The sequence below is a fragment of the Sturnira hondurensis genome, unplaced genomic scaffold, assembly GCF_014824575.4.
Source record: "Sturnira hondurensis isolate 20B ecotype Veracruz unplaced genomic scaffold, ASM1482457v3 Scaffold0006693, whole genome shotgun sequence".
Lineage (NCBI taxonomy): Eukaryota > Metazoa > Chordata > Mammalia > Chiroptera > Phyllostomidae > Sturnira > Sturnira hondurensis.
In genome coordinates, this window is record NW_028079324.1 from 1,046,552 (window position 1) to 1,071,802 (window position 25,251).

The 25,251-nt window shown below is 37.3% G+C and overlaps 1 protein-coding gene across 1 annotated transcript in view; it reads right to left on the reverse strand.

Moving 5' to 3' along the window:
• The window catches only part of DMD (dystrophin), a 1,607,686-nt gene that overhangs the window by 1,008,957 nt on the left and 573,478 nt on the right, over positions 1 to 25,251 (reverse strand). The window contains exons 29-33 of the mRNA XM_037050278.1: positions 23,778 to 23,939; positions 11,853 to 11,963; positions 11,258 to 11,431; positions 7,956 to 8,111; positions 3,643 to 3,813 (exon numbers count right to left, since the gene is read on the reverse strand). Of these exons, the coding sequence (XP_036906173.1) occupies positions 3,643 to 3,813; positions 7,956 to 8,111; positions 11,258 to 11,431; positions 11,853 to 11,963; positions 23,778 to 23,939 (774 nt within the window). The remainder of the gene's footprint in view (positions 1 to 3,642; positions 3,814 to 7,955; positions 8,112 to 11,257; positions 11,432 to 11,852; positions 11,964 to 23,777; positions 23,940 to 25,251) is intronic.

Here is a 25,251-nt window from a genome sequence, read left to right on the forward strand (position 1 = left end):
TCTTATAATATTTTAAATTTTGTGGTGAGGCTATTGCAAAAACATCTCCATAGTTACTTATTCAATGATCTTCTAGAGACTCTGGAATCTGGAGTTCACATGTGCCATATTTTTATCATTTCACCTGAGTTTTAAACTGTAGTCAGAATTGTTCAAATTCCTTTTATGTCTAGCTCTACTCCTCTGTACTGTCAAATTAGCATTCCGCGTTCTTCCATAAGGGCTGCATTGTGTGAACTCAATACTCACATGATGAAGTTATCATTTTTCCTTTGTATTGAGTTTTTGTGGGTGACACCGGGGAACAAAATTATCCACGTTTCAGGTGCACAATTCCACAACCCATCCTCTGTACACAGCGTTGTGTGTTCACCACCCCAAGTCAAGTCTCTGTCCATCGCCATTTATCCTCCCTGTTCCCCGCTCCACCTCCCCCACCCCCCTCTCCTGGGCACTCACCTCACTGTTGTAGGAGCCCATGAGTTTTTTCTCTTTTGTTTTTTTTGCTCAACAATCCCTCCATTGCCAACCAAACCCCCACCTGTGCCCTCTGACTGTCAGCCTGCTCTGTCTATGAGTCTGTCCTCATTCTGTTTGTTAGTTCATTTTGTCCACAGATGAGTAAAATCATATGGTATTTGTCTTTTTCTGACTAGCTCATTACACTCAGCATAACGTTCTCCAGGTCCATCCGTGCCGGTACAAAGGGCAAGATTTCCTTCTTTTTGACAGCTGAGGAAGTCCTATTTTTTTATATGGTTCCTTTTTATGAGCTGCAATAGTGTTCTCCAAAATTATACGCTGAGTCCTAACCTAAACACCCCAGAATGTGACCATATTTGGAGACAAGATATTTAAAAAGGTAATTAGGTTAAAATAAGACCATTAGTGTGGGCCCTAACCCTATATGACTGGTGTCCTCATAAGAAGAGTAATTTGATTTAGCCCTGGCTGGTGTAGCTCAGTGGATTGAGCGCAGACCTGGGAACCAAAGAATCACGGTTCGATTCCCAGTCAGGGCACATGCCTGGATGCAGGCCAGGTCCCCAGCAGGGGACGTGCAAGAGGCCACCACACATTGATGTTTCTCTTCCTTTCTTTCTCCTTCCCTTCCCTTCCCTTCCCCTCTAAAAATAAATAAATAAAATATTTTTTAAAAAAGAAGAGTGATTTGTACACAGGCATGTACAGTGGCAAGATCATATGAAGACGCAAGAAGACAGCTAATTACAAGCTGAAGTGAGAGGCCTCAGAAGAAACCAACTCTGCTGAACCCCTGACCTTGGGCTTGCAGCCTCCGAACCTGTAAGAAGATCAATTCCTCTTCTTCAAGTCACCTCATCTGTGTTACTTTCTTATGGCAAACCTCGCAAACCAGTGCACCCATTAAAACTGCATAGGAACAATTGAAGATACTGTCCGTGATATTAAGGGGAGGGCAACTAAGAATGAAGCCTGCATCACATTTAAAAATCCTCTTCTTGTCCTGCTTGCCCCGTGACCAGTTTACTGGAGCTCATACTTCAACAGATCATAAGTCTTCTCCGGGCGTTCTGTTTGTTTGTGAGGACTTCTGGTGGAAACTGCCATCAGTGACGTGCGCTTTAATAGAGAGACAGATCATGCAGGCTTCTTGCTGCCTTTGTCTTATGATGTAAAAGGCAGCGGCAATACTGCTCTGGCCAAAAGAAATGCATTCTCTCTTTCTTTGTATTCGTACAAGATCCACTCATCATTTTACCAGGACACACTGGCTGCTCAGTTAGAAGCCACCTTTTGCTCCTCTCCCCGGAGGCTAGATAGGTTCACGTGACTAAAATTTGGCCAATGGAACATGAGCAGAGAGAGAGCACGGGGCTCTCACAGTACACCTTGAAGAGAGAGCTGCTCATTCTCCACTTCATCGTCTCCCTTCTTTCTGCGGGCTAGGACTGAGCAGTGGTGCTGGTGAGCAGGTTTTGCTAGGAGAATACAAATACCCAGAGGACTGCTGAACAACGGAGTAAGAGGAACCTATGTCTTTGGAGAATTTCATGGGGAAAAGTTACTTCTTCCACCCAGAACTTCCATGAGCTAGAAATAAACCTCTGCCTTCATGGAGCCATGGTAGTTTTAGCTTATTTCTTAGCCTGTATCTAAGTATATGATTGCCACTGGTTCAAATGAGATCTTCACATAAAAATGTAATATTTGTTTGGGTGAGGAGGGGAAAAATAAGGCCAAAGTAATTTTTAACCTGCACCCTCTGTACATTCACTAGTGTGTGTGTGTGTATATATATATATATATATATATATATATATATATATATATATATATAATTCTAGTAGTGAATGATACATACACACACATATACATACACACACATATACACATACATGTACATTGTTCTGAACTAATAAATACAACTCAATATCTTATCTCTAACAATAAATCTATTCTAAATGGTGAAATAAAATGTATTTACTACTATCCATTTGAAAAAATTGCATGTGACAAACTTTCATATCTACTTGTCCTCTGAATCTACGTAAAATCAGTTATCAGGTTTCATGTTGCTGTATGATTTAAGTTTTTACATAAGGAAATTAAAACTTCCCAACTTTGGATAATCCAGATAGCCTTGTTGAATTAAAAATAAAGCACAGCACCCTAGTTGGTGTGGCTCAGTGTATTGAGTACGAGCCTGAGAACTGGAAAGTCGCTGGTTCGATTCCCAGTCAGGGCACGTGCCTGGGTTGCAGGCCAGGTCCCCAGTTGGAGGTGTGCAAGAGGCAACTACACATTGGTGTTTCTCCCCCTTTCTTCTGCCCCTCCCCTCACTCTAAAATAAATACATAAGATATTAAAGAAAATGAAGCACCGAGTTTTTTAATATCTAGTTAATACAGGCAAGTATTTGTTAAGTTAAAAAATCAAGGGGGTGGGGTGCGCTACAAGTTGTTTTTATAAATGCCCTGTGCTTTGGCAAAATTTAAGGTGAAAACAAATTGTAAGTATCAATTGCTTCTTTTATATCAACACACTTGCTAGTAATGAATCGAGTGCAAAAAGAAATGGCGTACCTCGACCTTACATTTAGGGAGCAATAACACCTCATTGGCTGTCAGAGAAACAGCAAGAATGACCCAGCTGAGGACTAAAGAAAACTCTGTGCCCTTTGGCTGATGAAGATGACAGCAGCCGCACAGACCCCTTGAGATTTGTGTATGTGTGTGACATAAGCAACCCGCTGATCTTGCCAGGCCTGTGCAGCCCAACTGTCTGCAGTCTTGCATCCTCGCCCTCTTCACGGGTGTCAGATCCGTCTGCGCGGTCCATCTTAGGCAAACTAAGGAACAGATTATCTCATCCTTGGACTCACTTTGTCCTGAATAATATATGTATTTTTAAAGGACTTCTGCATAACCCGCCTAATTCTAAACAAGCTCTGGGGAGACTTTTGCTAAAGCTTTCCAATGCTTTTAGCCTAGCGCTGACACGGAAAGAGTTAAGCCACTGATGAGTTTCTGAGAAAGGCAAAAGGAAGCAAGATGACATTTACAATTCTATTATTGTTGCACATTAATAGTCCCTTATGAAATTATACAACTGTGTGTTTTCATGAATGTTAAAAATAACCTCCAGTGATACAGGTTTTACCTTCCCCCAGGCAACTTCAGCATCCAAATTACTAGGCATTCCTTCCACGGCTGATCTCTTTGTCAGTTCCGTGTCTGTAGCTGCCAGCCATTCTGTCAGGGCGTTCATTTCCTTTCGCATCTTACGGGACAATTTCAAGCATTTCTCCAACTGTTGCTTTCTTTCTGTTACCTGAGAAGAACAATAACAACATGTAATTTGGTTTACTTTGTCAGTTCAACTTCAGTTATAGCCACTTAATTGGAACTTTCCTATTTTTGACATTTGAAAATAACCTTTGTAAGGAACATTTCAGAAAAATCCTATGTCCTGAATATTACTAGTGAATAAACACAACCTTGAAAGATGAGGTCTTTTCTACAAAAGACAGTGTCCTGTATCCAGTAGAAAGAAAAGCTAAAATGATTTTCTCTCATGGGAATAATATAGGGCCAATTTTAAAAAAATAAGTAGACTTGTGTAAGGCAAACTGAAGATAGAATGCATTGCTCTTAGAAAAACCTTCAATCATTGGTCACAGAGATGGGCCAGGAGGTTAACAATCTTCCATATGCATGCGAGGCTTTCTTTTGCAGCTATGAAATCAAAATGAAAAAAGAATACTAAGTCTTTCAAGAGGCAAAAGTATCTGTATAATGCTCACTCAGCCAATGTCACTGCCATTAATTATATCTGCAAAATGGCATATGTTTGTACAGAAACAACACAAAAGATACAGGTGACCATCTCTTTAAATGTGCTTTTGTCATCCAGCGGGGGGAGAAGGAAAAGAATTATGAAACAAAATTTTCACCCTCATTAATAGAGAAGATGATAATGTGATCCTGCATTCTAGTCCTCAGTGTTGAAAATAGACCCTCAAAATCAAACTCTTCCATGTTCTCATACAAAGAAGGTACAGATTTGTATTGCTCTGTTGCCTCTGTGGCTGTGCCCACATTTGTAAGTGTGCGGGTTAGTTGTCTGGTTGGTTTAATGAAAGGCCCAGAATGTCTTCCTGATCTGTGTGTGTGTGTGTGTGTGTGTGTGTGTGTGTGTGTGTTCTACAAGTGAACAATATGTGTAAAAATTTTAAAGTGCTACAATCAAAATAAACGCCCTGGAACTTTAATATGAATTCCAAACACTCAACAAAATTCACTACTTTCTTTAACAGAGGTGTATATAAATTTTAGAAATGTTTAGCTGTTGAGGCTGCAAAGTCAAATTGTTTTTTACAGAATTTTCCCTTCTGTTTTTCCCTTCAGGGAAATGAAAGCATCTTCCCTTTGCAACTATAAGGATTTTATTCATGGGCAAGAGGAAAAAATATATACCCTATGAAGTGTTTCTACTCATAGTTATTATTTCTATGTACTATTGGTAGGAAAGAATTCTAGATTCAGTATTTCAAAGAAATTCTATCTTGTCCTGGCCTGGTAGTTCAGTTCATTAGAGCATCATCCCGATATGTGAAGATTACAGGTTCGATTCCCAGTCAGGGCACATCCAAGAAGCAACCAATGAATGCATAAATAAGGGGAACCAAAAACCATGTTTTTTTCTCTCTCTCCTTTCCTTTCTTTCTAAAATCAATAAAGAAAAATTTATTTAAAAAAGAGATTATATCTTCTTAGAGCTAATGCATTACTGATTTTTATTTAGCCTGTTTATATCCAGCTAACTAGGATATAAACAGAAGAAATAAACAGAATATAAACAGAGTTTAACAAAACAGGAAACACTGCCATCTTAAGGAGACTCGAGATTTACACTTTTGTGTGTGTGTCTGTGTGGAGCAGAATACATTGAAAAGAGCGCCACCTGCAGTAGAAAGTGTCAACAATCATGGACTCACGAACACTGTAAAACGTGCGCTGATAGGAGCTTTGAGGCTTTGACGATTTGAGGCTGATATAAACAATGGTATTTAGGTATAGTTCCATAAAAGTCAAGGCACGGAGAAGCTACACCAAGTATCGCAAGTATTAATGCATCTTGGCGCTAGGGGTAAAATGTCTCAATAAAATTAGACAGATTTTTCGATATAAGAAACTCTTTCGATTGCTAGTCATTGAACAAGAATAACGAAGTTGGAGATTGTAAACAAACTAATACCAGTGTGTTAAGAAAGATGCTATGGACTGAACTGAATCCCCTCCCCCCAAAAAATTAATATTGAAGACCAACCTGTAATCTCCAGCATGACTGTACCTGGATGGGGTTTTTAGGAAGTAATTAAGGACAAATGAGATAACGGGATGGGACTCTAATCTGATAGAATTGTGGCGTTATTAGAAGAAAAAGAGCCCTGGCTAGTGTAGCATAGTAGATTGAGCACCAGCCTGCAAAGGAAAGGGTCTCAGGTTCAATTCCCAGTGAGGGCACATGCCTGGGTTGCAGGCCAGGTCCCGAGCAGGGGCGCACAAGAGGCTACCACACACTGATGTTTCTCTCCTTCCCTTCCCCTCTCTCTGAAATAAATAGTTTAAGAAGAAAAAGATATCTGCTCTCTCCTCACTTCCCACAGTCCGCCCCCATGTGAGGACATAGCGAGGACGAAGTGAGTATGAATAGGCTGCTATCTGCAAGCCAGGAAGAGAGTTCTCACTGGTCTTGATCTTGAACTTCCCAGCCCCCAGAACTGTGAGACATACACTTGTGTTATTTAAATAACCTAGCCTGAGGTAGGAGACCATTCTGCTGTGGTGTGGGCCCAGCCCCCAGTGGCAAACATTTACTGCAAAGTAACTTCCTAAAATCCATGCTAAACCTTCCAAGGACCAGTGTAACTGGTTCGACCACTTTGCCCTTTTCATTCGCAAATGTCCCTCTTCTGTGATATGATTACCAGCATCCTCTCCTTTGTTTTCTATAAAAGGTAACCACAGAAAGCAACCTGTGCATAGTAAATGAGGACCATCAGGTAATGTGCCCAGAAACCCAATAAGGGCCATTCACAACAAGGGCCAAGACTTGCTCCCCTTGAGAGAAAAGCCATGCTCACCCTTTTCCTCCACCGGACTTGGTAGTCCGTGTGGATGTCTCATTTCATCCATAATGACTCGGACACTGCGGGCTGGTGTCCACATCAGCTTATGACATTTCGCTACAGCAGCCTGAGGTGACTAATGTAGAAAGGTAACGTGTATCCACTCAAGCCAGTACAACTACATGAATTCTGAAGGTGATTAAAATAGAAGGGTTTGCCTTTTTATATAAAAAGAATAACATATATTATGATATGCCTTGTTTCTTCTAATTCTATTAAATAAAACCATTGTGTTAAAGGAGCTCGGAAGATTTCAATGCAGCTGGTTTTTCTTAGAGAAGTACTACTACCACACTGTTATAACATGACATGTATAAATATTCCCTTTGTCATTCATATTTCTAAAGCTTTATTTCAAAAATAAATTTCTGCCCAACGTTTTTGCTGTATTGCCATGCTACCGAAGCTAAGTATGATTTCTTAGCAATGTTTCATTTTGCTTTAATGACATGACACAATGCCAAATGATACTTAAATTGTAACTGCGCGCAAAAATAAAAAACTTTTAGGTAGCTTAGAGGAACGTAGAATGCTGGGATAGCAAAGGTCAGGTCAGTCCGAGATGTTGACAAGCCATGTATTTTTGAATACTTTTTATGAACTACCATTATTTTGAGCCATCGAAGGTGTAAATTTGAGTGAAGTGAGATAACTATACTAGACATCCAACGGTTTTGAAAAGAGGAGATGGTGAGATGTGAACATCTTTAATTAGACCCTGATCAGGACCAAAAAATATAAAAATAATCACAGAGCCATAGGTCTTCACTGGCTATTGGTGCTATCTTATGAGTCAAATGTGGCGGATTATGCAATGCTTGCCATACAGGGAAACAATTTCTGCAGAAGGTGCCGACTCTATCATAGCAGACGTGATCTATGTGCAATCTGTCAGCTCAATTGTACCCAAATATAAGTAGGTACAGCCTTGGCATCAGCACATGTAAATCCATACAATGAACAAAGTCAAGTGTAGATCAAAGAAACCCTTTTACAACTACCTGATGGACCAGTGACAGTCTCCCTAAGCTTTACAAATTTTTAAACACAGACTGGAAAAAGACCCTCACTGATTAATCACTTCTTAAGAAGACCTGCACATGAGAATCTACCTCAATCTCTATGCATATATGTGTGAATGCATATATTTATGCATCTATCTACTGAAAGTTATTAAAACTTTCTAATACATCTACTGTACATAATTCCCGCCTCTTGCTTTGCTTTACAATTTACAAAGAAAGTGGGAAGAAGCCAGTGTCTGTGGCTTCAGCACACCTACCTTTGCTCCCAGCTCATTATAATGCAATTTCAAAGCTGTTATTCGGTCATCGAGCTCTTTAGGGTTTTCCGTCTGTTTCTTCTGTACAATCTGACGTCCAGTTTTTATCACCATCTCCACTTCAGACTTCACTTCACTCAGACTTTTATACAAGTTCTAAGTTAAAACATAAAACAAAACACAATAATAAGCAATGGCGTCGGGCTCATGCTCTTATTAATAAAAAGAAACAGGGACAGAGATCTCCGTAACTGCTATTTCCTGGTGACGGTTTTAACGAGGCAGTGTTTTGCAGCTGTGAGCACCTACAGGTGTGCATAGTTCATAGTTATCCTTCCTAAGGTAAGAGTGCCTCATACATATATTTAGTTCCCCAATGCAGGTTTGTGAAGAGAATTCCTAAATGGTATTGATTTATATATTTCCTTTTATTCCATTTTATTTTAGTATAGTCGGCGGACAATATTTGAAATGTGACGGTCATATAATTCCAGTTGCACGTTTGGAAAAATTCATCTACTCATTCACCAGGTATTTCTCCAGTGCCCACTACCTTGCAGAGAGTACAGGAGGGACCAGGGGCTCCATGGTAGCCTGGAGAGCCAGTCACTGCTGTTCTTATGGTGCTTCCGCTGGAGTGGACATGGAACATACAAATTTCCAACTCGTATGTTCAATGTATTTAATCATAGAGAAGGAGGAGACGAAATGTTCCAAAGGTTAATTAGATGGTACAAATCAATTTTCTTCATGGGGCTGATCAATGAACTCTAAACAGATACATTCCTTAAAACTCACATGCCCCTTACAACTACAAAGAACGCACGCACTGCTTCATGAAGCATACCGCCATAACAAAACCTTGTGCAGCCACTGTCAAAATTTGGCCTTGTAACTATTTTCCTGGAAAGGGATGTGTATTTCTATGCATCCTTGTGTGCACATACCTATCCATACATGCATATACCTAGGCATACATGCATATATCATGGTTGGCATTGTACATCACTGATTCAACGTGGTCAGTGGTTAAGTCTGAACATCGACTACTTATTTCATTGGTACCGAGAAATAAAGTTGCTACCAGGGAGCTGTTGATTTGGGGAATTGGGTTTGATCTCTATTTTCAGTTTAAAGCCAATGTTTAAAACAAAACATTTTGTAAAAGCTGAGCAATTATCTTTTTCCTTAAGGCTACAAGCATAATCTATTTCCATCCTAACCCCCTCTGAGGATTGTTTGATATAAATATTCCTCATTAATAACTGTGAGTTCTGACAGAGCTTTCCAGGTGATTTACTTTTTTACCTCATTTTATTTCTTGGAAGTTATAAACATATCTAGGTGTTTAGAAACATTCCAATTTTCAATTGTCACGCTGGGAATCTACTCTGGGAATTTTGGAATCAGATGATTTCAAATGATTTCCTCAAGTTGAAAAAAATTTTAACGATTTACCTTTACAATGAAAGTTCATTCACAGTAGTATTATTCATTAGCATCATGTCATTCAACAGGCAGAGAAAATATTTATTTCTATTTTAGAAACATAATCTTCCTATTTATTTGGGTTGATGTCAGTGAGGTATTTTTTAATAGAATAAAAATTTCTTGAAGCCAAAAGCCATGATTATAGCACACGCAATAGGGCATTTTAAGTGGTGAAAAAATGTAAAAATTGTAAAGAGAAAATATCTTCCATAGTAGGGCTACTTGAATTGGTCCTGGTGTTTAAACCAGAACCAGCACTAAATTGAGCAAGCACCTGTGCTCTGCGCACTGAGCCTGGGGCCGTCACAGCTGGACACGAGTGTGCGGGTTTGACTGCCAGACAACTTTTATAAGGTGCCATTAGAGACTTGCTCCTGGAGGAAAGTAAACAGCTCCTCCTTTGAAAATAGATTTAGTCGTAATAGCAGTGTACTTGGGTCATTTTGCCTTTAAAATCTTTTTGCAAAATTTAAGATGTTCCCATGTATGCCTAACATTACTCATCTAGCATCAGCTAATAGCTATATATCATTGCATTCACAATTTCTTTTCGGGTGGTGGGACTACTTATAATAATTATGGCACTAAAATGTAGTCTGTATTCTGAAAGAATGTTATTAAATAAAAATATTTTGCAATTTTTTTTGCAATATACAAATTTTTTTGCTAAAGTGGACTTTCCCATTCATAATGGTATGACCAAAATGCACTACGGGTGTCTATTTCTTTTATGCTATGAAGTGGATGCAGAAACAATACTGAAAATGTAAAGTACTAAATGGATAAATGTTTTTCCCTTTAACGGTAATTAATAACATTCAGTGTTTTTATTTTATGTGATTTCTACTGAACAGTCCATGGAACACAGAGTGTTATAATACTACTTGAATTACTAGCAGATGCTCTCATCACTCAGTTTCATGTTGCCACAGGAGCCCTCTGACCTGGTGAATTTCCAATAAGTGCAACAAAGGGCACTACTCAAAATCCCAAAGGCCAGTGAAGATTTACATTACAGGGTAATTATCCCTTTGATAGCTTTTTATTCTGTTTTTGTCGCATGCTGGCACTTCAATCTATATCTAGCACCAGCATTTCATGGAAAGGTTATCAGCTTTTGGAGTAAGATCGCCTGAATTGAAATCTTGATTTCGCCCTTCACCAGCTTTTGTCTTTAACGTCTTTCATTTAATCTGTGGCCTTGAGAATTAGAGGTAACTTGTGTAGTTCATTAAAAGCTTACTTGGGACTCATACCTAATGAGTTTTTTTTTTCTCATTGCAAGTATTATTGTTGTTCCTGTTTCCAGACTAATATACAGCAGGTCCTCGAATAAAGTCCCTTCATTTAATGTCATTTCATTATAAATATTGATGAGATGTCATTGCAACCTAACACTTGCTTAAGTCAATTATGGTAAAGTTGCTTTCGTTACATTTTGGTTTACTTAATATCATAGAACCTATCGATGACGTTCAGTGAGAACATACTGTATTTCTTTTTCAGTATTTCCATTAAAAACATATTCAAAGCACCATAAGAATTAAATAACAAAGATCTCCCTTTACATTCCAGACAGTCCTTAGAGAATTATAGACTCAAAAAACTCACAGAAGACATATTAAGTGGCTACTATCTCAGTAAAAGTTGTTGTCTCTCAAGAAACCTGTGCTCATTTTTGTTCTTAATCTCAAAATTGTATAATTTCACAGTGATCTGAAAATAAATTTCTGTTATAAAAGAGGATCATGAAATACTTCCTAATAAGGAAAGTCAAGGCCAACTGTGCACTTGTCATCGGAAATACGTACCACACAGTGATTTAACTGTGACTGTACTACTTCCTGCTCCACGCTCTTTGTTTCCAATGCAGGCAAGTGCATCTTCACTTCATCTAAAATCATCTTACTTTCCTGCAGACGCTGCTCAAAGTTGGCTGGTTTCTGGAATAACCGGAACTTCATGGAAACATCTTGCAATTTTTTCTGTAAAGACCGTGTAAGAAAACACCGCTTGAATTCTGCCTTCCAAACAATAATCACTCATATTTTCACTTGTATTAAAATTACTTACTGCTATTCATTGCATTGAAATCATTCATCATGATAAACAAGAATAAACTTTCAAAAAAAATCCCCAATTCCTCTTTTCCATTTGTCCAGCACAAAAAAAATATGTTGCATTTGAGAGAAGAATCCAACAACTGTCATAATAAAAGGTAATTTATTAACTTTATTTTATGCTCACAATGTACAACCCAAAGGAGTCTGTATCATTTATATGTACTAGAGTAGTTTTCAAATAATGCCCTCAATCCAAATTTGGCTACTAATCGAGTTGTCTAGTACAGACTATGTTTTAACACCAAACCAAAACAAGTTCCTTAGTGTTTATAATATTAAATACCTGTGCCATATCGATTTGGGAGAGTACCCACTGGGCAGCCTCCTTTCCTTGGTTGTGTTTCTTCATTTCTTCTAAACTGATCTCATGACTTGTCAAATCCGACTGGATTTTCTGTTGGGAGGGCAACATTATTAATCAGAAAGCTCTGCCAGTTATTGCAATGAACACTTCACTTTCCAAGACGATAGAATTCAGAAACTCTCTTAAAACATTGCTCCAATATAATTTCTATTTAAGAGGATACTAGTTTTTTGTACTTAACAGAAAGTTACCAGAAATCAAATCACTTATTTCTCTCCTAATGGGGTTATTGTGAAAAATAAATGATCCTCCTGAGTGTCAGTGATAATGAACAAGCTGTTCCGGATATCAGTTTCAGAAGGAAATACCTATTTGTATGTAATATGTAAAAGTGATATTCTCTTACCTTTAAATTAACACTCATATGTGACCAAAGATAAAATATTAACCTTTATTAAAAAGCTAACTGTGTCAGGGTAAGGATAATGAGAAGATTTCATGGGGGCAGTTTCCTTAATTGTGATTTCTACTCAGTCATTCTGTGCCACGTTTCAATTACAGTTCAGGGCAACTATGAAAATCAGAAAGGGAAGTTAAATGCCTCAGTTGGCCTTGCTTTTTGTCTGCTACTTACTAGCTTCCTGCAGAGACTGATTTTTGAACTCTAAATAACTAAAAATATGTCTATATTTTCTCTATTGAGTAAAGATCATTTTGATGAAGTTCTATTCAAAAAAGTACGGCAGTGCCTGACTGAATTCTGAGCCAGTTTTAGGAGTGGGTCAAATCCTATAGTGTGCAGAGAGCAAAACAAGAGATTCATTCATTTCTTTCTTGAGTCAAAATTGCACCCTCGCCCTTGGTTTCCACAAGGCACCTCTGTATCCTTACACAAACTTCCCACTTCATTTTTGCTTCTGCTTTAGTTGATTCAGTTTTCTTACTTTGAATCTAAGCGTCCTCCATAGTTCGATGAATATACAAGGAGATGGGACATTTTGAAAGCAGAAGCATTCCTAATTGATGGAATATAAGGTGCTAGGCTGAGGGACCGAACAGCATGTAGAGTTTAGAAGATCCGACATAACACACAGAGAATTGAAAGCACATGGGAAGAAATAGAACTAGAAACTTAGTTGGAAACGAGGTACTTAAAATAACCACATGTCGTAAATGAGAAGTTCCCAATATTTTCAGTATGAAGATAAAGTTTAAAATGGATCCAAATCACAGATGACAACAGCTTTATGACTAATACTTAATAATTAAGGAAATTCACAATGAGAAAGTGCTGCTATAAATTCAGTAATACTTTGAAGCGGTTTTGTATTTTATTAATCACTCCATCTGTAGCTTCATATATGGATGTGTATGTGTGTTTTTCAAAAAAGCAGTGTGCGCTTGGACAATTGGCATTTATTTTAGGGTACTCAAACTTCAGAGGGAAGGCCAGGGAAGAACCCCGGAGAACACAGAAACGTAAAAGATGCGGAGAAGGAAAGCAGTAAAGAAAGAGAAGGAACAGTTTACCAGGAGGAGAAGAGAAACAACTGACAGTTGACATAAATTCATTTAATCATCAGCTCAAACTAAATATTTATAATCCTCATTACAAATGAGGGCAGAAATGGTGACTTGCCCAAGGTAACATACCTAGAAAATAACAAACTCCATGCCTTTTAAACAATAGCACCTCTTAAATTATGATTAAACCATAAAAGCACCCCAAATGGTCATTTGTTAGACAAAACAGACATTCACTATGATTTGTATATTAATAGTAGTTTATTAATTCAATTCAGGAAGCCAGTTTTGCATCTGCTACTTAATTCCCCATAGTGAGAATGAAACTAGCATCCTTATTCCTAAAATGCTTTTGTTCTAGGGAGATGTAAGAGATATAATGAAATTACGAAGCACAAATGTATAATAGAAAACCTCATGTTCTGGGATAAAAGAGGAGGGAAATTCATTTCTACCATAGAATTTGGTAAAACTTTAAGAAATTGGCATGATTTCCATTGCATATGAGTGAGAAGGGGGGTTGGAGGGGAGAAAATAAGAAAATGGGATCTCATTCCAGGGTGAACCTGCCAGCAAAGACTGGATTTGGAGCGGGCCGTGTTCATACTCAGTTTCACGGAAGGAAAGACTGAGTGTGGGTAGAGCAAGAATTACTTTTTAAAGGAGGAGTTCGTGTGAAGTCATTGCACCTTAAGTTTCAGGGCCCCTCACTTGCCAAAACTCTACTATAATAACTCAGCATGTAACTTTCAATTTTCAATTGAGATATTTTTTTTTTCTGTAAACACTGGCCCCCTCAAAGCTGCCAAGATAACTTACATGATCGCCGCAACACAGGCCTTCTGATGACAAAAGTCCACATTTTTACAAGTGAGCCATAAACAATAGAAACAACCGTGACTTATAAAAATGCAAGCAGAAACTGAACTTTTATCTGTTGCCAGAGGATGAGAAGAACCACCTATCTTATGATAGGGAAGTCTAGCAATTTGAAGGTCAATGCAAAGCATTACATGGACTCTCAGATGTCCACAGTTACAGCAAACAGACAGACTGCCGAGGGCATGCATATCTGTACTGTTAAAGGGTCATTAAACCAAAATCATTAAAACTGAAAATACATGATGGTTGAATAGCATATAGAACTGAGATTGCAGCATGATTTTTAGGAAGCATTTCTAGAAAAATTCTCCTATTTATAGCACTGCTCCAATATTATTAGAGATCAAAATTTCTTTATAAATAATGCATGGAAAGAGCCCAGTGGCTATGTAGATTTTAGAATCAAGGGCAAACATGTATCTAGACTATGGAGCTTCTCAGAATATTTTATATATTAATATATATTGTGCTATCCAAGAGAGATGAAGTTCTTTACTCAAATTATCCTTTATACTTAGAATTATACTTAATGACTCTATTCAGGAATAACAATCCAAATTCACTATTAAATTTATAAGATAAAAATGAATATATAATTCCAACCAATTCTACTTGGGGAAATTGTATATCATTCATCACCCTTATATTCAGTGAGTACTTTTACAAATTAATTCTGCAATTTGTACTTTCAACTGATAAATCATTTTTAATTAGTATTTAGAATACTGTTCAGCACTTACTTTTATTTAATTTTATCCCATTATTATTCTGGAAATGTAATTAAAAATGCTTATCACTTTAGGGCAGACTTTTAGTGAAATAAGTGATCTGTTTAAATAACAGACTGTTATAGAAACTTGTGGGCAGAATGGAAACCTCTTATTTATAGATTCCTCTGATAAGAAAAAAGACAAATGCTATATCATCTTTCCTGACGTGATAATCAGAAAATGAAATATATATATATATATATATATATATATATATATATATATATATTGCAGAAGAAAACATTGAGAACAGTTGATTTCATTCAAAGGAAAACGATCTCCTTACTTGGCTACCAATGTAAGATCTGCTAAAGATCTGAATAGAGACTGAATCATTCAAGTTCTATTCTCACCATAAAATAGAAATCTACCAGGCTGCATCTGAAGAAAACAAACAACTGATCTGAACTTATCAGCTTGGCTTCATATGAAATCAATAATTTCCAGCAGAAATATAATGAGATGAATAAGCAAATCAGACTCTGCTGATCTGGAACCGCCATACGTTCTCGAATAGGAGTTCTCGTTTCATTATCTTCCAGAATCACTAAGTTTGTGTGTGTGTGTGTGTGTGTGTGTGTGTGTGTGTGTGTGTGTTTTCATGAAAGTGGAAAAAGTATAAAGCAAATTAAATTACCATACCAATACCAAAAAAAGACGTTTGACAAAACAGTAATTGTGTTCATAACTAGCACTACTTACTAACAATGAAAATCAAAATAACCATTTTTTTCTATTAAAAAGGGCAAATTACAGAACTAAAAACCAATCAAACATTACTGACATTTCCAATATAGCACTTTACAATTAACTGAGCTGAGAGCAGGGCTTTTCCTCAGGATTTACCTCATCAGAACATTCACATTATATCAAATTAATGACAGAAAGTGGCAAGCAAAATTAAGCTATAGCTGTCTAAAGTATTTAATGGAAAAAAGGAAACTTTACACAAAATAATGATTGGAGCTTTTGTAATGTCAAATAAAGTGATTCCAGAGAAAATAACTCACATGTTTCAAAAAGAAAAAGATTCCAAGATGTCATATTGAGACTATTAATAGAGAAATGTAACACTGTTAGATTAGTCATTTTTAAACATTAGCAATTTTGAAATTGTATTCCTGAGAAGGGGAAATGTCCATACATAACACATACTCCAAAATTAGTGAAAGAAAATGAACTGAAGGATTGTGGATAATTTGGGCTTTTAAAATATAGAGAACATGAAAAAATGTAATTATGGTCATGGGCGGATGATTTTTAAAAGTTTCACATTATACTTTGCAATAATACGATGAGTAAAAAAGTTAAGAAGAAATTTGCACAGCTTTTTATTACTGTTTGTAAAAAAACAAGCCCCATAAGTTGATTAGATGATTTAGAAAGGGTATTAAATTAACATTAATTCAGATAGAGCAGTTTTGATTTTATCAGTAATAGTTCTCAGGTCAACCAGCTTGTCATACATTTAACAACTTGATCACAGGCTATTTCAGGTTTGTGAGGTATATTGGAACCCTCAGTACATATTTATTAAGTTAAATATGTGTATATATCTATACACATTTATTAAATATACATGTAATTTGTCTATATGCATGTAAATTCATTCAATGGAAAACATTTTGATATCACAAAAAGAAATGTACCTTATTGACTTAGTGCAACTAACTTTAAGTACTTTTGTAGAACGATATTTTAGGAACTTTAAGAAATTAACTGATGGCCATATTCTTTCATTCTGGGCACAGGAGTGATATGAAGGAAACATTTTATTTTAGTCTTTCCAAAACACTGTTCCTTGGCATATGAGTTCTATGGTATATGAGGTATATGAACAGATTTCTGCAAAACCAAGTTTCTATGGTGTATTAAGTTTGGGTTAACCTTTTAAGCTTGGAAAATATAAAAGGTTGACCATAAATCTTCAGCAGGCTAATACAACATGCAAAATTTTGAAAGTAAACTTGATGAAAAAACCTTCTAAAAATAAAAAAGGAAATATTGTATGAAATTATTTTTCCTTACAATAAACCTGAGAAATGGTGTTAGTGGTAGTTACAATAACAATAATAGTAGTGATGATAATGGAAGAGCCCATTATATTACAAATGTGCATTTCCAAGTAAATTATGGTTACTTTTCAAATTAGATAAGTGCAGAGACAAAACTTTAGGGGGAAGTTTGGATACATGCATAGAAATAATGGGGAACTATATTAGCTGTATGTTCATTTTTGCATGGTAGAGAGCTAGTTATCAAAATGGAGAAGGAAGATCTGAGTTGAAGCCTCAGTCTCAGTCAAAATACTTTAGAAATAAAATTCACTCAAAGTATTTGGATCTGAAACCCCGAAACATTATGTTATCGCCGTATGCTCTCGTAGTGGACGCCATCACGGTTATTGATAAACAACCGCCATTTAAGTTGATTGCAGGTTATTTAACAACATTCCTCAAATATATTCTTTGAAAACTCCTCTACTAATAGTGTCTTTTAAAATGAAAAATATTAAAATTTCTCTCTAACAGCTCCTAGGACACTTGTCTGGCACATCAGACAACTTTGGGGACTAGATCTTTATAGATTTGAATGAATGCACCAAATAGCTGCTGGGGACCCGCTGGACAGTCCTGCAGCGGGTCCCCAGCAGCTATTTGGTGTATTCATTAAATTCTATAAACCTGCTCTCGGGTGGCCTACCCTTTGTGTGTAGGGAGTGGAGGCTGGCAAGGAAAACAACAACAAAGTAATGAAAACATAAATAAGGAATGTTTTGGATAGTCACAAATGCTAAAACAAATAAATAAATAAAACAGGGCATGCTATTGCAAGAATTATCTGGGTGTGCATTTTAGATTCATAACTTCTCTGTTAGTTTTTGGGAATAAATATTCATGTATAGGATAGAAAACAAGGAAAATGGGTTGAATCTAAATTGTGTCAAAATATTCCAAGTACTGCAAGAGTCTTGCAGTGGGACCCTATTATGATGCTTCTAGTTTCCCTGTTATATTTCTGATTTGTAGAGAGATTTTTTGCAATGGCATACTGTTATTGAATGGCAGACTTGAGAAGTACAACTCTGAGTTTATAAGTAGAAAGCGTCCATTTCTCTATCGTTACACCTCCTGTGAGGACAGGAGGCCGAGCAGCGTTTCCAGGTACAGGTCAATGGCCTGAGGCATGCGTATAATCTTTTGCAACTTCTGTAACTCTTGCTTGTGATTGCCTCCTACACTACTAAACATGTCAAAATAACAATCATAGGCATTCTAAGTAGGGGAGTAATCAGTTCTATGTAGTAACACACAGAGGTAGCATTTCAAAGTAGGAACGGACTTAAAATGAACTGCATTATGTTCGCCATTGTATCTACATTGCTGGGTAAAAGAATGTATTTCTGCTATGACTCTGGAGGGTTTCCTATTGGAACCCAAATCTCTGTAATAGTTCTGCATTTTCTTCTTCTGAGGTTAAATGATTTGACTATCAAATAAACCCTGAACAAATTCCCTATGTGGGTTTACACTGCCTAGTTCATAAATCAGTGAGGTGGGCTGTAAAGGTAGACTGTTCTGAGTCATTTGGCAATCAGATATGCCTATTTACACTCTAAAAGTCTTTTTTATTCCCTACTGAAATCATAAGCTTCATCTAATAGCCCAACATCTACATTTAAGTCCTTGTTTTTAAGCCATTGATTTAGATTGTTTGGAATGCTTACATTTAAATATGGCGCAATATATTTAAAGTGAGTTATAAAGTTCAGCTTCCAAAAACAAAGGAAGACCCCAATTATCAATTGTTCTGATCTGCAGCTAACGCAATCGGTTTAAATTAACAGCTTTCTCTAGTGAAAAGAAGATCCCTCTTTTCTATCTACTGATACTCAGGTTTAGCCACAGTGTTAATGGTATGAAAAAGTACAAGGAACGCATCCCTATGTTAAGATGTCTTCTCCTTTGATGATAATTGGTTTGCTTCCTAAATTGCTCAAGTTTTTCCTGTTATTCATATACATGAATCTACTATGTGGGACGTGAGGTTGCAAAAGACGGAATCGGAAATCGGCCAGACAAAAGAAAAAGAATAGTTTGGCTACTGCAGTCACTGCTAGGCACCGTCCCCCCCCCCCCCCCCCCCCCGGCTTCTTGTGGTCACCTGGGGAACAGGGCCACGGTTTCTTCTATAAAGCGTGCATCATCCACACAGAATAGTATGGAGCTTTTCAACAGGTACCCACGCACGTGGGATCGTTCTTACATTTTGGAGACTGCAAATAGGAAATGACTGGACAAGGACACAAATGCAGATGAATGTATCTTCATAGTTTTGAGACTTACAGACACGTAAGTATCTATTTAGACATAGTCATGAGGGCCCCTACAATGATTTAGAGGCACATCCAAGCTAACTGGCATGTTATCATATGTAGAATGGGGGGCTGCAGGTAAAGAGAATAAAGAAAACCAAGCTGAGTTCATCTTCAAAGAGCTACACTGAACATTTTATTTGTCCCAATGACCTTATTTTTCAGACCATAAGACACACCTAGGTTTTAGAGGAGAAAAATAGGCAAAAAAAATTTGAAGCAAAAAATGTGGTAAAATGCTTCATAAATAGCATAATATTTCACTAATGTAAATGTAAACAGAACTCAACAGCAGGATTAACAACCATTATTCCCCCCAAATTTGGGGGGACGTGCATCTTATAGTCCAAAAAATATGGTAATACCTTCATGCAGGAGTTGTCAGTGATGTTTTCTATGTTTACCCATTTCTCCTAAGAGTAATGGGATAATTAAATAGGAGAGAAAGTGACTAGTAGTTTGATTTCCAACCTGACTCCCTCCCACTGAAACCTCGACACAGCCATAGTTGGAAATCTTTATCAAGGAGTGGTGAGAACTGTGCTTTGAAGCAAGCGCTGGAGAAATTCAACCGTGACCAATAACGCACCCTCCAGAGTTGCTCTCAACCTTGGCTACACATTAGAATAACCGGGGGCGGGGGCGGGGGGGAGGTTCTGAGAATTCTGATGACTGAGTCCATCCAGAGACTTTCAAGTGATTGGCCTGGAGCGTACTTGGATGGTTTTTATAGACCACGGATACTAAAACTAAATCTCTGCATTTCAGTATGTTCTTCAGGAAAATTAGGGAGTAAACAACTACATTCATGCCACGTGTTTCTCTGCAGTTATACGATTTGATCATTTTATTCTGTAAAATCGTTTCGAAGACACACTCAAAAGTCTTATATTTTAATTGTACCATTGTTGAAATAGCCCTGAAGTTTGTCATTTCAATATCTAGAAGATAGATTTCTATATTAGAAGAGTTTTCCTCATTTACTTTCTGCTATTTAAATCAATAAGATATCATGTTAATTTTGCACTTTAATTTTAAAAAATCTCTTTAAATGAGCTGGCATGAGCAGTTGATGCTGCAGTTCTATCATCTAAGATTTTGGTTTAAGTATTTTTTTAAATAAAACACTCTGCCCTGACTGGTGGAGCTCAGTGGGCTCAGAGTCCTCCTGCAATCCAAAAGGTCGCTGCTCTAATTCCTGCTCAGGGCACATGCCCGGGCTGCAACCAGGTCCCCAGTTGGGAGTGTGCGAGGGGCCACTGATCAATGTTTCTCTCCCTCTCTTTCTCCCTTGCTTCCCCACTCTCTAAAAATAATAAAATCTAAAAAAGAAAAAGAAATACTCTGTTGAACACATGTTCTACTGCCCTTGCAGTATGCAGTTTTACTGTCTACAAAGTTAAGCTTTACTCCTGTGAGCTCCTATCACTAAATAAAAAAGTGAAATATTTTTAATCCAATTTAGAACCAAAAGAGCCAGTTCTCTAATCAAAACAGGTAACTGATCAATTAACATCCTGAGCCAATGGGCAGCCCATTCCTGCCCTGGAGTTGTAAAATGCACATGGAATGCAAGGAAGTATCTTGAAATACAACTTCTTTTATATATAACAAGAGTATGCCTGTCACAAACTTATACACACAATGCATGCATTTCCTTAATACTGGGATTTTTTTTTTACACTTGAGAAACTCAAAAGGCAGAAAAAGAAGGTTCTATTAACAAATATAAATTGAGTAGCAAAATTGCCAGTACACCACACGGTGGAGTCAGACCTCCACAAATCTATGTGGCCCTTTTGTGACAGGAAATCCGAGCACAGCTATGTTAAGGTGATCAAATGCGGTAATGCCATTCATTCTGTCCTGCTTCTCAGAGATGTACTAAAACAAGTACTAAAGTTGTGAAAAAGGAAAGCTAATCTTTTAACGGGCACTGTGTTTTTATGACAACTTAAAGAAACACATTGTTGGTTTTGTTTTTTTTTTTTTTTTAGTAAAACAAAGCATTACGATTACCCTGCATTATTTACACTTAGAAAGATGTCATTTTGGTGAAATTCTTTGTGGGTTCTTTGTCTGACACACCATGCTTAAGCTCTTTTTATCCAGAAAACCTCGTTACTCTCTATTTATTTCTTTCAAGGGTGTTTCAAATTGAACTTCAGGAAGTGCAATCCTTGAAGCAAATCTGAGCACTTGATAAGTCTGTTCCAGAAAACAATTCAGTTGCTGTCATCTTAAAATAAAACCATGGAGAAGAATGTTTCAATAGGTTTCAGGGGCTTTGCATTTGCCAACATTATATGCTACCACTTGGGGAATTCAAAATCAAGAATTATCTCAAAAATGCAGGTGCAACCAGAAATGCATGAAAAATGGATTTGAGCTTGTTTGTATTTGATCTTTTTTTTTTCAAGGAGATTGGAAATTTGTTAACTTGCCGGTGTGTTTCTATTGGCAAGTATTTTGGGCTTCTACAGTCCAAAATACTTGCCAATCTATTAATATTTTTAATATAGCCTTTTTTATTTAAAGAAACAAATACAATGTTTATATTATGTTATAATAAACTAATTAGTAGGTTATGTTCATGTTTATAGAATGCTGTATGCACATCTAAATGAAAGAAAACATTCAACATTCCACACCAGAATCTTTTCAACTAAAGATTTTTTTCCTAAAAGCTCCCATTTTTTCTAAAACAATAACCAGTTTTGCCTATCTCAAATTTGTTACTCACAGTTTTATTCTTCAAGCCTCAAAAGTAAGTCTAAATTTTTTATAACAGGCTTGCAATGTTAATATTTATTATTTATACTCCACAGAGTTTTCTCCAACTTTATTTCGAAAGCGAATGCTTGATAACTGTGAAAAAATACATGAATTTGGAGGAATGTTTGATTAAAGTTAAAAAATAAGCAGTTCTACTTTGCCTTTACTTTATAGTTTTGTAGTTCTTAGCAGTAAGAATTTCGCATTCCTGTCGTGCTTTTTTCCTAAAGCCTGCCCAGAAAATGTTCTATGTAACCCAACTTAAGGTCAGCGCTAGCGAACTTGACTGGGCTTTCTGTGAGTTTGAAGAAGACACGCCTCTACTGAGAGGTGTAAACTCTCACATGTGTTTCCTATCATCTCCTATTGACTAGGGCATTCACATCTGTGGTCCCAGTGAAATACTCTCATGAGGGTTCCAGCATCAGGAATCGCCCTCAACCTCACTCGCTTTATCTCCGAATGCAATGGTCAGTGGAAAGCTTCTGCTCTGGACTGAAGTCTATCAGAATTTTCTGTGCTCTGCCCCATAATCTCAGGGATTTTCTTGGTCAAACTGAGTATGATAAAGTAACCTGTGCTCTTGCGTGCACCAGTGTTCCGGGTACCAATTTAACTGGGATTCACTACACTGAAATTGCATTGTAACTATTAGCTATAAATCCAATATTTTACTCAACCATTATCCGATTTGGGATGGGGAGATAACCTTCGAATGCCCCTCACATTAGAGTATATTGGTCTGAGGTATCCTTGGTTATGGAGTTCATAACACGCATGTGCACATATGATTTGGAAGGTAGCTAAAGAACTTGCTATCAGAAAACACTAAAGACATTTAAATAAATAATACCTATGATACTTTATGTACATTTAAATGTTATTTAAAATAGAAGTACAGAATTTTTAAAATGCTTCCCAAGGCGCAAGTTAGTTTAGCCATAGGCTACATTTACTTAGTATACAGTTGGCATAGATTTCCTTTCATTGCCATTTTAACTCTCGCTGTAGCAAAACTTTTAAACACGTTTTATAATTCAATTGAATACAGCTGAATGTGTGTGAGTGCGAGTAAATACAGTATGATTAGTAATAAAATGCGAATGTGCTCCTTTTCAGTTCTTCTTGTTACCTACTTGCAACCCATTAAACATAGAACAGTATGGAGACCATACATCAGTTGTGATTCTGCTCTAACGAAGATGCGTTGATGGTAAAGTGTTTGATGCTGCATTTTGAATAGGATCACCAGAAATATTTTCTTTACCATTTGAATTCCTCTGGTTTTCCATGTCTTAAGCATACTTGTTTGAAAATATGGGAAAAGAGAACCCTTTGGGGTGATAGTGCCCCTGCCTTGTAGGTGGCTCTCTGTCAAATTCCTCTACTTACTTTCAAAAGCCAATCTTAGTGCTAAATCCAGAGCTCCTTTTCTCCCGTTCCTCCACACAGTGAAATCACTCCATGGAGCAACCCTCTGCACAGCTAACTGAATACAATTTAAGCTCGACATTCAGCAGTAACTTGTTCCGAAGATAGAAACCCAAAGAACAGAAGCGCACTCCCCCGTCAACTTGCCTGGGCTTCCTGAGGCATTTGAGACGCATCCACTTTGTCGGTGATATAAGCTGTCAACTGCTTGTCGATAGAGGAGAGGGACTCCTGAATGGACTGCAAGGATTTTTCGATCTCCTGGGCAGACTGGATACTCTGTTCCAGCAACTTTTGCCTTCTCACGGCCTAAAGAGGGAAGAAGGATGAATCGGTTCAATGTTTCCTCGTTATTTTCCTGCGGTCGTGCTGCCCAGTAAATATAGATTCTTCCACCATCACCTTTTTGTAAGACAGATTTCGCAGCTTCCTGCCACTCATTCAGCTCTCCTTCAAAAACTACGAATAGAGAACAAGGAAAAAGGGGACAGCACACAGAGCTACAGCATCAGGAATCCTTTCAGGACAGAAAGTACAGGATTATGCACATGGAGGCTGGAAAAAAAAAACATTAGGGAAATCATCTCAGTCATTGCAATCTGTCGTTCTCAGGCTGAATGTTCCTCCTGATCTCATTATGTAGTTGAAGAGATTTGGTTTACTTAGAATAGGGTCATCGTCATCACAATCCAATTCAAGATAGATAATCCACTTCCACCAGTGAGACCCATATACAATCTGTTCTGAATCGGCTGCTTTGCAAAACGGGAATGTTAGATAACCACCTGGTTCAGGATTTATTCTGCATACTAGTTCAACTGGTTTTGCCTGCCTTTTCCCTCCTGCTTTTTTTCCCCACAGGTTGGATTATGGAAATTGCTTGTACAATTGGATTTGTGTTACTGCTGAAGTAGAACAAATAATAAGTAATCCTAATATAGCTGCAATTAATCTTGATTGTTACTATAAGTATGATTAGAATAATTTAACACTTTTCAATTATAAATAGCATGCTGAACAGATCAGAGACTCCCTTCAAGGATATGTTCACCTTTTAAAAAGTCGTCATGAGAGTAAGGAGAGGGACAGGCAACTGTTGAGGAATTCCTTAAATCATGCATCCTATCAAGTGTTTCTTCTTATTATAAAATATATAGTCATGATTACTTGGTACAAAGGAACTCTTCTCCCCACAGACCATGACTGGGGTTTGAAAAATGATCCTGCTTTTTATGTTCCATAAAGACTATTAGACCATAGGCAAACATTTACTCAAAATGGATTAAAAGCCTGGCATCATAAAGTACTTAAGAAGAAAACAGGGAGTAAGCCCCGTGTTATCAATCTTAGCAATGTTCTGTGGATTCAAGTCCAACAACAAGGGAAATGAGAGAAAAATAAACATATGGGACTACAACTAATTAAAAAGCTTCTCCACAGCAAAGGGAAACACCAACAGAATGAAAAGGCAACCTACCGGCTGAGAAAAGACACATGCAAATCATACATCTGGTGAGGAGTTAATATCCAAAAATACAGGGTCTGGCAGAAGTAGCACCTGCTTGAGTGTGGTTGGTAGGCTAATAATATGGGTGTAGAACACGTCACCTGAAATGTCCTA